Here is a 13,139-nt window from a genome sequence, read left to right as displayed (position 1 = left end):
ATATCATATTTTATAAAATACATATTGTATTAATATATTTATTAAAAAATATATTTGTCTTTAATGAGATCACTTTGTTCTGTAAATCAATTAGATATCACCATTTTAATATTTTATTTTTATTATGCAAACTTTAATATTAATTCACGATAATTAAAATTCGTACAAATATCAAGGTTATTTGATGAACCAGCTATACTAAATACTTTTTGCGGTGTTTCTTGATAAATAATACTGTATACAGTGTTACTGGAAGTTGGCACTTTAGCCAACATTTCTCCTTGATAAGTAAGATGATAAACGTGAGGCGCTGATCCAGCAGCTATTACACGTTCTTCATAAATATTTGCTACATGGATACCTTCATCTGGAAGATCAAATACAGTGGCTGCTTCCATTGTGCGCATATGCCATAAAGATAAATTTGGACCACCTCCACATAACTAAACAATTGATATATATTATTTTTTTTTATCCTTGTATTAAAATTAATTGTCTATTCCATAAAAAAAATAATAGAAAATAAATACCAGCCAATCATCTGTGAAATCTATGGCACCAATCCATTTGCCTAATCTTGGTCTTGCAACTTTGTCTACTAAATGGGGAGTTAATATATTAGTATTTTCTTTTTTCCGTAAATCCCATAATCTCACTGTTCCATCTTCACTGCATGAAGCTAACTGATTACTCCTAGAAAAATAAAATATTTTATATAAAAATTACATTATATATTATTAATAATTATATAATACATATAAATTAATAATTATATAATACATACATTAAAGATAGACAATGAATATAATCTGTATGTCCTTCTAAGCTTCTTAATATTCTACCATCTTCTAAACTAATTACATAAATATTATTATCGCCACAACCAGCATATAGAAGATTATTTAATTTAGAATATACTAAATAATTTACATCTGGTTTTTCATAACTATCCCTAAAAATAAATAATAGTATCATTAAATATTATAATTATTAAATAATTTATTTCATATTTTATTATATAATCTCACTTATTAACAGGAAGTTGTATAGTCCATGAAACTTTATTCTTTGGATTTTTACTTGAAATAATTATTTTCCAATCCCACCCGCATATTTCTCCTGATGTTCCTGTTACTAAAAAATTGTCTGTTGAAATCATACTTTCTACTTGTTGATTGGAATGAGCAGTGAAGTGATAATTAGGCCCTTGTAATTCATTTTCTTCAACTTTATGTGGTCCTAAAGCTTTTGATAACCTAGAAACAAATTATTTTAACTTGCAAAAAAATTAATTGTATTTTAATTTTAATATTGTCTAATACTTTGTTTATATTTTAAAATATTAAGACAATTCATATTAATATAAAAAATATTATTTATTTCTTCTTTTTAATATCAATAAAATTCATGATTAAACATTATTAACTATTTAGATATTTACTCAAAAACTGAAATGTCTCCATAAATATTTCCAGCCAATAAATAATTTCCATCTGGAGAAAATGTTTGTGACAATATAGTATTATAAAATAACTTTTGATTAATCGTATCTGTCATCACTTCTTGATTAATTTTCATAATATTCGAAAATAATTGAGGTTAGGAATCAGCACTATAAAAGAAAATGAAACTAATATAGACAAGGAAACTAAATAATGTGAAAAAGATAGAAATGAACTAAAAATTGATTATCAACGCCATCTTTTAAATACAAAAGACATTTCTTTAAAGATGAAATAAAGTAAGAATTGAGAATTAGTGCCATCTTTTGAAAGCTTTTAAAAAATGTCTTTAAAAAGATATTTTTGATATTCAAAAGATGGCGTTAACGATTAATTCTTATTTTATTTTATCTTTTTCTACTATTTGATTTCCTTGTCTACATTAGTTTCATTTGCGGCATTATAAAGATGGCATTAATTTTTATATTTTTACTTTATCTTTATCTTTTTTTATTATTTCTTTTCCTTATCTATATTTGCTTTCTGCAAATTTTAAAATACATAGAGATTATGACATTTGATTAACATTTTTTTTATATAATCTATTAGTCAAAATTCTTAAAATTCTTAAAATTAGTGCAATTCAATTTTTATGAATTATATACATATTTCTTATATGTATAATATATGTAAAATATTTGTCAATTTTTGTATATTTATATACATATATTATGTTATATATTTAAATTCTTATATATTGAAAGTTCATATATTTTTATATATTATATATAAATTGTTATATATTCATGAGAGAAAATCTTTTTATTAAGAAGGGATTTTAGAAGACAAATTGATATATAAAAATATTAAATATTTTATATTTAATTCACACAAAATATTTAATAACAATTAAAATCTCCAAAATTAATAGTTTTTCGCTAAATGATTTACTAATTTTTTATAAAATATGTTACAAATTATTGTTAAAATATATTACTAATGCATTAAGAAATAAAATGAAATGATTCTATTTAAATTATATTTAGTCTAAATATTCAAGAAAACAAAAGAAAAATAATAATTAAACGTGGAAATATTATTTTGTGATATAAATTGTTTTTCATCAAATTTATTAAAAACTTTATTATTTTATTAAAAAAATTTAGTTTTATTTATATATTTAATTTTAGATATAATACAAATTTAATATAATTCGAAAATTTAGTAAAAGTCTTCTTCAGTTATTTTTGTTGATGATGTTTGATTTTTTATTTGTTCTTGATTGTTGTACATACTTGCAACTTGTTGTGCAGATGTAGCATCATCGCTATTTTTATCATCACGAATACGAACAAATCGTGGAAATCGTAAAGATATACCTTTCTCTGGATCAACAATACCAATAGCTGCTTTATGAACAGGCGACAAAGATAGATCAGCACACTTAATTTCCCAGACTTGGATAGGTTCAAACCAATGATCCGGTTCAAGAGATGAATCGTAACGATAATATGATTTAGTTTGCGATATTATATATTCTTTAAAAAACTCAGTGTGCTTTTGAAGATCCTCTTCACTGAATCCAGTACCAATCTAAATGGATATATAAAATATTAAAATTATATTTATTTCTATATTAAAATTGGTTATTACAATTTAATAATGCTTACTTTACAAATGCTTTGATATTCTTCATTTTCTTGATCATAACAAGCCAAAAGGAATCCTCCATAAGTTCCAGTTCTTTTTCCTTTCCCTATATAACCACCGATGACCACTACGTCCAATGTATCGCCTATACCATCTAAATAATCTTTTTTCAATTTTAACCAATTGCGAGAACGTTTAGCAATTTCATATGTTGCTTCTTCTTCTAAGGTCTTTACCATGAGACCTTCACAATTGCCTATTAAATATATACATACATATATACATATAAGTATACATACATTTTTCCAAATAGATAAAAACTAATTTATGATTTATTTCTAAATAGATAAAAACTAATTTATGATTTATTTTTAAATAGAAATTAACCTTTTACTGATTCATCTAAGAAATCTTGTACTTGTTCCATAGTTGAAGTATCTAAACTAGTTGCAAATTTCCATTCTCCAATTACTTCTTTGAAATTTTCTTTTAATAATTCACGACGTTTTATGAATGGTTGTTGCACTAATGGTTCTCCATTCAAATATAATAGATCAAACATGAATACACATACTTGAACCTTAATATCTGATTCGTTCGCATCCTATAAAGTAAAAATATGTATAAATACGTAAAATATAAAAATATATGTAAAAATATTTGTAAATATGTGTAAAAGAATATTTATATAAAACTAATTTTTTATATATATTGCATTACCTTGCGTTTTCTTGTACTAAGTATTTGAAAAGGTAAAATTTGTTTCTTATCATTATCCCAAGCTACTGCTTCACAATCAAGGATACAACTTTTAACATTTTCACCTTGAGTATTTTTAAATCGTCCTATAATATCGGGATACTTGCTAGTATTATTTTCCTGATTCCTACTATAAATGCTAATTTTACCATTCTCAGCAAAATGAATCTGAATGAATAATTTACAGAAATTAAATATATATATATTATTTTTTTATATTTTAAATAATTACTTAGAAAATTACTTGAGCTCTTTCTCCATCGTATTTCCACTCGCATGTAAATTTCAGACCGTCGAAACGTGTTAATACTTCTTGCACACCTTTAGTAGGATGAGCCAGCATTGGTTTCATAGGTATTCCAGGTGTAATTTTACATTTATTTGGTAATTCTTTAATTCCTTCTTTTAATAAAACAGGAATTATTTTATCATAATTTGGGCATTCACTAGAAATAGATATTATATGATATAAATTGAAAATCGATTTGAATATCTAATACAAAAATATTCTTACCAATATGTTGTTTTAAGGATAAGTGCAGTTTCATCATATTTTTGTTTAAAGGTATCATTTGACATTTTCTTACTCACATCTAAAATTTCAGGCGGAAAAGTTGGCTTTGGTGGTGTCATAGTACATGCTAATGCTAAAGCCTGTAGATATTTGTCATTAATCATACAATATTACAATAATATAAAATGATATATAAATATATATTTTTACTTGTAATACAGATTGTTCTGCTAAACCAATTCGAAGTTTACCAGCTAAGGATCGAATCAAATATCTCGCTTCAGTAAAACGACATGCTACAAAAAGTGATTGGATTTTATCCAATTTTTTAGTTAAAGACTGAAAAAGAAATTATAATAATTGAAAATAATAAAAAAGTTAAACATACAAAATTTTATCTTAAAATATAATTACAATAAAGATCTAAATTGAATATCTTAGCTCTTATGAAATTTTTATTTATTTCTGCACAAATAAAAGACTCTAATAATTTTCAATTCTATATTTCCATATTTATTATTGATTTATCATTAGATTATATTAACAAATATCATACCGCAGAACCAGTCATTTGAGCAATTTCTTTCAACCTAGTATATACACTTGATACTGTTAATGGAGCAGGTTGAAACATTGTTCTTTGATTGGAACGACTTCCTTCTGCCACTATGCCCAAATCTCCAACTTCTTGGACATCTGTTTTAATTTGTGCTAAAGTTCTGCCAGTACATTGTGCTATAGCTTTCATTAGATTTGTTTCTGCTACTCCCAATTCAATTCCTAAAATAAAAATAAATATTTTTTTTAATAAGATAAGAAAATATATTTAAGTACATATTTACCTTCATAAGCAGGTGCTAATTGATTCAAACATAAATATATACTTGGAAGCAAATCATCTGAACTTAAAATTATAACAGATCGAAAATAATTCGATAATATTTCTATTATTTTTAATCGTGCACTAGTATCTTCAATTAGTTCCAATGTGCGTGTGAGTGCAATGTACGGTACTCTATGAAAAATTGAACAAATTTTTTATCAACAGAAAATATACGATATAAAAATGAAAAAACATAAGACATACTTTTCATTATGTTTCCAACATGCATCATCTATTGGATTATAATTTGATACACTAGGATCATAAGAATAATTGGAGGATTTTTTTTTATCATCTTTAGCATTTTTTGTTCCTTCTTTTTGTTTTGCAGCTAAAATATATTAATTATATTAAAATAGTTATATACTTATTTATTTATTAATATAATAATAAATTAAATACCAAAAAAATTATGAATCATTTTAGCAGACTTTTCTGTGATTTCCACATTTTCTTCTTTTTCTTTTTTATTATTCTTTGTATTATTTATAACATTTTTGTTAGATTTTTCTTCTTCATTAACAGGATTTTTTTCTTTTTCATTAAGATTAATTTTTTTAGGACTTTCTGGCAACTATTAATTAATACATTTAAATATTAACATATATATATATATAAATATAACATATATATATATATATATATATAAATATAACATATATATATATATATAAATATAACATATATATATATATATAAAAGACAAGAATCTAAAAACTATACATACTGGAATACATTCTTCTTCATCACTAGAATCATCAACAGGAGCTATTATTCTTGATCTTTTTTTAACAACTTTTTTCTCTGTCTTTTTTAGATTTTTTTTATTATTAGATTTTTCAGATGAAGACTTTGAAGATTCAATTTCAGAACTTGATTTTATTTTATCTTCTTCAATTAATTTTGAATTTTTTTTGTTAACTTTTTTCTTAGCATTTTTTAAATTTATTTTATTGTCACATTCTTCCAATGAAGACTCTGAAGATTTAAATTCAGGACTTGATTCTATTTTACTTTCTATAATCAACTCATTTTCTTTTTGTTCCTTTATATTTATTTTATTTTTCAATATTTTTTTTACATTATTTTTTTTAGGAGTTTTCGCTAATTCTTCAATTTTTTTTTTCTTTTTAGAACTAGTTGGTGTTTTAGTTTTTTTCTTTTCACTTTCTATAGATGTTTCATTAGATAATAACTTAATTTTTGGTGTTGATTTTTGTTTTAAGGAACTTTCTAATTTTTTGATAGGAGAAAGACTAAAAAAGAATATAATGAATAATGAAAAATCATTTTATCATTAATCATATTATATCACATGGAATATTTACTTCAAATGCAATATCAATAAGTAATTTTATATATAAAATTTTTAAATTAAAGATATAATAAAAATAAAAATGATAAAGTAATGTATAAGAAATATGGTGTTTCTGTTTACTAAAATGTTAGATAATATATTAAAAATTGTATTATTATATTATATTTGTATTATAATTGTATTAATTACCTGATAGTGTCATCTTCACTATTGTTTCTCTTTCTTTTGCCATTTCCTGGACTTTTCCGATCCTTGCTGTTAACTTTACTATTAGCATGTGTGCAATTAACAATATTATTTACAATCGAAAAAGAAATATTATATAATTTAAAATGTTCATTTATAAATATCATATGTGAATAATTATTTTTAAATAAATTTAAGCGCACATTCAATATAATTCGACTAAACATAATTATTCAATTATTAGTTAATATTAGTTAAAATTGTTAACGTACCTTGCATTGTTGGATTCAATTTTATCTTTCGAATTCACTGTTGAGAAAAATGATCTGTCAAATGAAAAAAAAAATTATAAATTCTTCGAAAGTTTATATTAAATTGTATATAATTAAGAATTTATTTTTTAATTTCTATTAGGTTACATACGTTATACTACGTTGTGCCATGTTATATGTCTTTCTGGCATTTTCTTGCTTTTCCCGCGTAAATTCGACAATGCATTTTTTTATGCATATATTCATATATAAACGAATCATTAAATTTTTATTCTATTAAAATTTAAAAAATTAAAAAGTCAATGTTTTTTTAATTTTCTTTAATTTATATATATAATAAATTAAATACATTTTAATTATATTTTCACATTTAATAAAATTTTAATGAACTATTATAAAGATAGAAAGAGGAAATAAAAGGAAATAAAATAATTCCAAATATTATTTTCATTATTATATTTCTCATGTTTTTTGAAATCCAAACACATCTATTTATATTATCTATTGATAAAATAATACAATAAATATCCGCATTATCCTAAAATTAACAAAATATCTTCCTTTTTTTTTTCTTGTATTTCTTGGTCTAAAGTGTGCAATTCTTTTTGAAGCTTCTTTCCAAATATTTGTTCTTATAAATTTAAATGCAATATTTCTTATAACAACGAACAGCCTTAGCCAATAGTATATTGAGTGTTTGAAAAGTAAGGCGGACAAATCAAAATCATGAATAATGGATTATATGAAATATTAAAATATCGATAGCAAGAGTATAATGGAGCAAAACGGAAAGGAGAGGGGAACATTTGTGATATTTTTTTTAAATTTCGTACACGCCCCTAACCATACAAATAGTAATAGTAGTAATAGAAAATAAAGAAATGTAATACAATAAAGGCAAGATATATTTGCGTCCGATTTTTATTGTTCATCTATAGTCTATATTAAATGTGTTAGTATTATTCGTCTAAGGATCATTGAATTATCAGCTTCGTAATTTACATTTCGATCCTATACATTAAGTTATGAAGTGTGAGTCCTCAAGAAAACTCTTACCATGACATTTCCCTTTATGATCCAATATGGACTAAACTTTTTGCAACTTTTTCATGATATTTTTTTTCTTTCTTTTTTTCAATCATTTTATAAACATCATAAGACTGTAGATTCTCTTGTACAAATTTTTATACTCATATATCTTTTTTATCAACAGTTCGAATTATCTTAAAGCTAATTCATTTTTCCTCTGAAATTATTAGCTTATTAAAAAAATAAAAAGAAAAACATACATAACAAATTTACGATTAAATTATTTCAGATAACGATCACAGGAAATAATAATGAAAAAGAAAACAAATAGTTCGAGCCCTAATGTCTATATTCAGGAAAAGGGGGAGATCATAGTAAGAAAAACTCTATGGATCTTATGATCTCTTACTATATAAATGCTACAAAGCATCGACGATAAAAATGAATCTTTTTTTTAACTCTGAGAACCTTACATAGAGAAAGAGTAATATTCTCCTTGTATTGTAAAATAGAAATTTGTGGAAATTACTACGGCTAAGTCAGTTAAGTAGACATTTCTCATTATCCTGGTGACATTAACATATTTCACGGCAAAGTATAACGAACATATGGAACTTCCACATCATTACCATCAGTATCATTACAGCAAAGTTCGAATACCAGCGCACGTACATGAGGTTCTAACTTCTTTTTTGACACCTTCTTTACTACTTCAGACATCAAAAGACTCATACGCTCTTGGCATTTTGGCTTTGCCATGAAGAAGGAATAAAGCATACAAACACCTTGAGATAGCATAGTAACTTCCAGATTATGATGTTCCTTGAAATAATCCAAAAACTCTTTTAGCGTCAATTCTCCCTTTACTTCGAATCGATCCCACAGTGTCCAATCTGTATCGTAATATTTTAATTTTGGCGCAGCGATAGGCTCAGAAAAACCGAAGAATGGTAAAGCCAAATTAACAAAACCATTCTTATAGATAGATAGATCCTTCACGCCACGAGTTAGCTTAATAAGCTCCAGACAAACTAAACCTGCCACTACTGAAGTAGTAGTAGCAATAGCTGGTATTATTTTACCAGCAATTAGTTTACTCTTATGTCGGTCAGCAGGTGGAATTTTGTAATTAGTAGCACGGAGATTTGAAGCAGCCACAATAAAATCAATGTGGAAATTGGTATCATCATCCTTTTCAAATTCTTGTGGATAGATTACCAAACCATTGAGATCTTCAATTCTTGGTAATTCTTCTTGCAATTGAGTGAGTCTCTCATGATCAATATTTCCACTACCATTGGATACTTGTACTTGTGAATCTGTCTCCGCGATCTTTACTCCAGATTTCGGTGTGAAATTCGGTACTTGTACAGTACTAACAATCCTAGCGATTTCTTCTCGATTTCTATTGATGGGAATACCATATACTTTTGCCTTTAAATTAGCAGCAGCTACAATATAATCTAAATGTAATGGATCATTAACATTAAATGTGAGTGGCTCAGGGCATCTTTTTGGCCCAGACCAAAATAGTTGACCACTGGATGTCACTTGATCAGGAGGAAAGTTAAATAAAAGTTGTCTGATCTGATTACTATATTGCTCCTGCCAATGACAACGAGCCCAAGCAACACAATCGGCAAATGATTTTGGTCTTTCATCAACCAGAGCTGTTTTAACGGATTCTAAAACTTCTAGTGGCTGAACACCAGGCAGTTTTATCGTTCTCTCTACAAACTGTGGATCGGATATATATTGAGCAGCATTTTCCGCAGCTTGGCGAAATAAACCTTCAAAATTGTCTCTGGCCCATTGTAGAGTATGTTCTATAGCATTAGGAAAATTTTTTAATGTGCATATTGGTATACTCTTTTCTGGAGGATCTTGAGAAGAACTATATGATTCAGTTAAGAAGGGAACAACAACTTGAGTGTTACCCTTTGTACCTAATGTACCAGATTCTAAGAGCGGTTTTCTGTAATATACACAACGGCGATCCATATAAATACGAGCGTTAACATTATCTAATGCATTTGCTACTCCATCTAAGACTTCAAAAAAGTCATCATTATAAATTTTTTCTGTTTCAGGACAAACTCTATTTTCATGAGCTATCACTTTCATGTTTGGATTCATACTTTTTATGACTTTAGCTGCTGTTGATGATTTAGATTGTTGAACATCAGATGGTCTAAATAAGAATTGTCTATTTAAATTAGATTTTTCTATCAAATCCATATCAGTGACTATAACACTACCATTCTCAGCACCAACACCTAACATTGCAAAATTTTTGAGCAATTCACATCCTATAGCTCCTGCTCCTACAACAAAATATTTTAAATTTCCAATCTTTGATTGGAATTTGCGTCCAAAAACAGCAATCTGTGAATCATAACGTGATCCTATAGAACAACAATCTTCCTCTGTGAATTCAGATCGATCTGTAGGTAGACATTCAATAGCATCAAAATATAGCCATTGGAATATAGGACAAAACTTTCCAGAACAAGCTTTCATAACTTCTTGGGCTACAATTCCTCCAATAGTAGCATTCATTGGATTTAAATTTCCAGAACATATTTTTGCAAATATATCAAACAGTTCTATATTTATTTCAGTTTCACTACTTACTTCCTCTTTCAGAGTTCTAGCTAAACTTAAGAATTCATTTGCATCTTCTTGATTCCATGGTCTAGGTAATTTTCTATTTTCCTCTATATAATTATGTAATGTCATGAAAGCTAAATGTATTTGTTCTGGATAATCAAACTTTCCAAAATCAGTAATTTGAAACTTTGGTTTCTTCAGAGCATCTTTCAAAGAAGCAAATTGTAAGATCTTTGGCATTTTTACTTGTGTTACTATACCACCTCGAATATATTCAGAATATTTGGATGTATCTCCAATGCTAAAAGTATATGGACCAAGAACTTTAATTTTTATTGGATCACAACCATTTAATTCTGTCATTCCCTGTACTTCAGAAAAAGTGACATAATCACCATCTTCCATGCCATGACGTGTATCATCTAAACAAGTAACTACACCTTCTGTGTCTTGTGAAATACTAGCAACCATTGCACTTACAGGTGGTTCACCATTGATGTCAACTATTGTGAACTTTTCTCCGAAGTCACAAAAGACTTGAGAAAATAGGCCTCTGGTATCTGCTATAATAAGAGCTATATTATTTGCATGAGTAATCTCAGAAATACGTAATTGTTCTTTCAATGAAGTTTCAGTCAAAACAACAACTTTAAACTTCTTGATGTAACAATCAGTTAAGGGTCCAGAATAATGACGTGTAGGGACATAATTATTCAACTCTGATAAACGTTGGCAACAAGCAACAGCTCGATTTTTACCTAAAAAATAAAATAATAGCAATATAATTTTTTTATTTATAACATATAATACATATAAATCTATAATTATATTAACCATAATAATTATATCATTTCTTCTATATATATTTGAAATATATGATATATAAAAAATATAAATATAAAAGAAATTTTGCAATAATGATATTTTAAGTAATATAATTAATTATTTTAATAATTAAATTTGCTATTAATTAAATTCACATCTTAATATAAAAATTGCGAAAAAAATTTTTACTATTGAAGAAGTTTATATATTTCGTGATTCGCGGGTCAGAGCGCTCACCTATATCCGCTTCGGTAAGATAGAATTGTGAACCGAGATCTGAAATCTGGCACAGCGCGTCATCATGCAATGTAACGGACTTGACGCCGCCGAGGATGACGTTCTTAGCAATTTCCACGCCGAGCCCGCCGAGACCGGATATCAAGACATCAGAGGATGCCATGCAACGCATGGCGTCATGGCCGAGGACGTAGAGCTGCCTGGAGTATAGACCCTCATCAATTTCGGCAGAAGCCCGAGACGTCGAGCCATTTTTCGCCATGTCTGCGATCGTCGTCGAATCGTCGGCTCCTCCCGTGGTGGCAGCAACGCGTCGCTTCTTAGCTGGGGGGTCAACGGAGCTCTCCACCACCTCAGCACTAGACATCGGACTTCACGGGGCGCCGTATTATGTCCGTCGATTGTTTTTCAACCCGGCCGACTGCACTTTAATAAAGCTCGTAACTTCACCGCACGCACCGACCTTGCTACACGCGCCCGCTCTCTCTCTCGCCGCACCTCTCTCCCGTTCTCCGTTCTTCGTCGCTTCCAGTTTACTCTTTCGAAACTGTACCCGCACTTTACCACGATACCACTGTCCATCCAAGAATGATTCTCGTTCTTTCATCCGCTCTGTTGCTGCTCTCTCGTAGTCGTACCAGCAGCGATCGTGATGTCGATGCTTCCTCGATAAAGTGGGGATGACTGTTTGCTCGATCGGTAAAACAGCGATACCGCCTTTCTTGTGAAACAAAGGCAATTCTTTCTTTATTTTGTATATTTCTTTCACAATTCTTGAAACGACATGTAATAGATTCACAAAGCAAAAGCACAGATTGATCATTTCCACAACAAAATTTTGTACGGTATTGTTTCTTTCTTTTTCTGTTGCAACATCGTTGGTTAACGTTACATCATGAATTTTGCATTTGAATGCAGCGCGTTGATTGGAATGCGAAACAAGCGAATGAAACGACATATTTGACGAATAGTTAAAGGTGATTGGTTATTTGTGTTATATACTAATTGTAGGCGAAATGACTGTGGCCAATAAATAATTCGTTTCTAATATTCTAGATTGCATAAGTATTTGGATAAGCGCCCTCTATATATATGTTATTGTTAACGACAATCATTTCTAATTTAGTTTATGCTTTTGTTTATCTGACGTGGCAAGATGCCTATCTAATAAATTATATATGTATGCATCACCAATGAATTATTGTCACGCAATTGTAAAATTTTGTTTATGTCGATAAAAGTCATATTATATCATGTACTTTTCTGTAATTTACATATCTTTTTTATCAAAAAACGAGAAAAACAATATTTTCTTAACATTTATCTTATATTATTTTTTCAAAATGCTTTTTTCTATATTAAATTATTTTTTACGATATTCATTAATCAACTTATAACTTTCAATATAATTTAA

General features: G+C 27.6%; 3 protein-coding genes across 3 annotated transcripts; all 3 read right to left on the bottom strand.

The window, feature by feature from the left end:
• Positions 1-6: 6 nt before the first annotated feature.
• On the bottom strand, positions 7-1,604 carry LOC122719117 (THO complex subunit 6 homolog). The gene is made up of 5 exons (XM_043944680.1): positions 1,442-1,604; positions 1,029-1,256; positions 785-952; positions 531-693; positions 7-443 (listed from the first exon to the last, which is right to left on the bottom strand). The coding sequence occupies exons 1-5, from the start codon at positions 1,576-1,578 to the stop codon at positions 123-125; spliced, it is 1,017 nt and encodes a 338-aa protein (XP_043800615.1). The 5' UTR covers positions 1,579-1,604; the 3' UTR covers positions 7-122.
• Positions 1,605-2,589: 985 nt separating this feature from the next.
• LOC122719108 (DNA ligase 1) lies at positions 2,590-7,096 on the bottom strand. Its single transcript, XM_043944665.1, has 13 exons — positions 6,756-7,096; positions 5,976-6,504; positions 5,651-5,822; positions 5,453-5,579; positions 5,208-5,380; positions 4,922-5,145; positions 4,576-4,704; positions 4,366-4,505; positions 4,096-4,297; positions 3,813-4,019; positions 3,480-3,696; positions 3,113-3,348; positions 2,590-3,035 (listed from the first exon to the last, which is right to left on the bottom strand). Exons 1-13 carry the CDS (start codon positions 6,977-6,979, stop codon positions 2,664-2,666), a joined length of 2,952 nt encoding a protein of 983 aa, XP_043800600.1. The 5' UTR covers positions 6,980-7,096; the 3' UTR covers positions 2,590-2,663.
• An 834-nt stretch (positions 7,097-7,930) lies between these two features.
• Positions 7,931-12,369, bottom strand: LOC122719131 (ubiquitin-like modifier-activating enzyme 1). Its single transcript, XM_043944712.1, has 2 exons — positions 11,726-12,369; positions 7,931-11,421 (listed from the first exon to the last, which is right to left on the bottom strand). The coding sequence occupies exons 1-2, from the start codon at positions 12,090-12,092 to the stop codon at positions 8,639-8,641; spliced, it is 3,150 nt and encodes a 1,049-aa protein (XP_043800647.1). The 5' UTR covers positions 12,093-12,369; the 3' UTR covers positions 7,931-8,638.
• Between the last annotated feature and the right edge of the window lie 770 nt (positions 12,370-13,139).

The sequence above is a fragment of the Apis laboriosa genome, unplaced genomic scaffold (assembly GCF_014066325.1).
Source record: "Apis laboriosa isolate Shangri-la unplaced genomic scaffold, ASM1406632v1 scaffold703_cov156, whole genome shotgun sequence".
Taxonomy (NCBI): domain Eukaryota; kingdom Metazoa; phylum Arthropoda; class Insecta; order Hymenoptera; family Apidae; genus Apis; species Apis laboriosa.
Note: the sequence above shows the minus strand (reverse complement) of the source record. Positions and strands in the feature narration are given on the sequence as shown.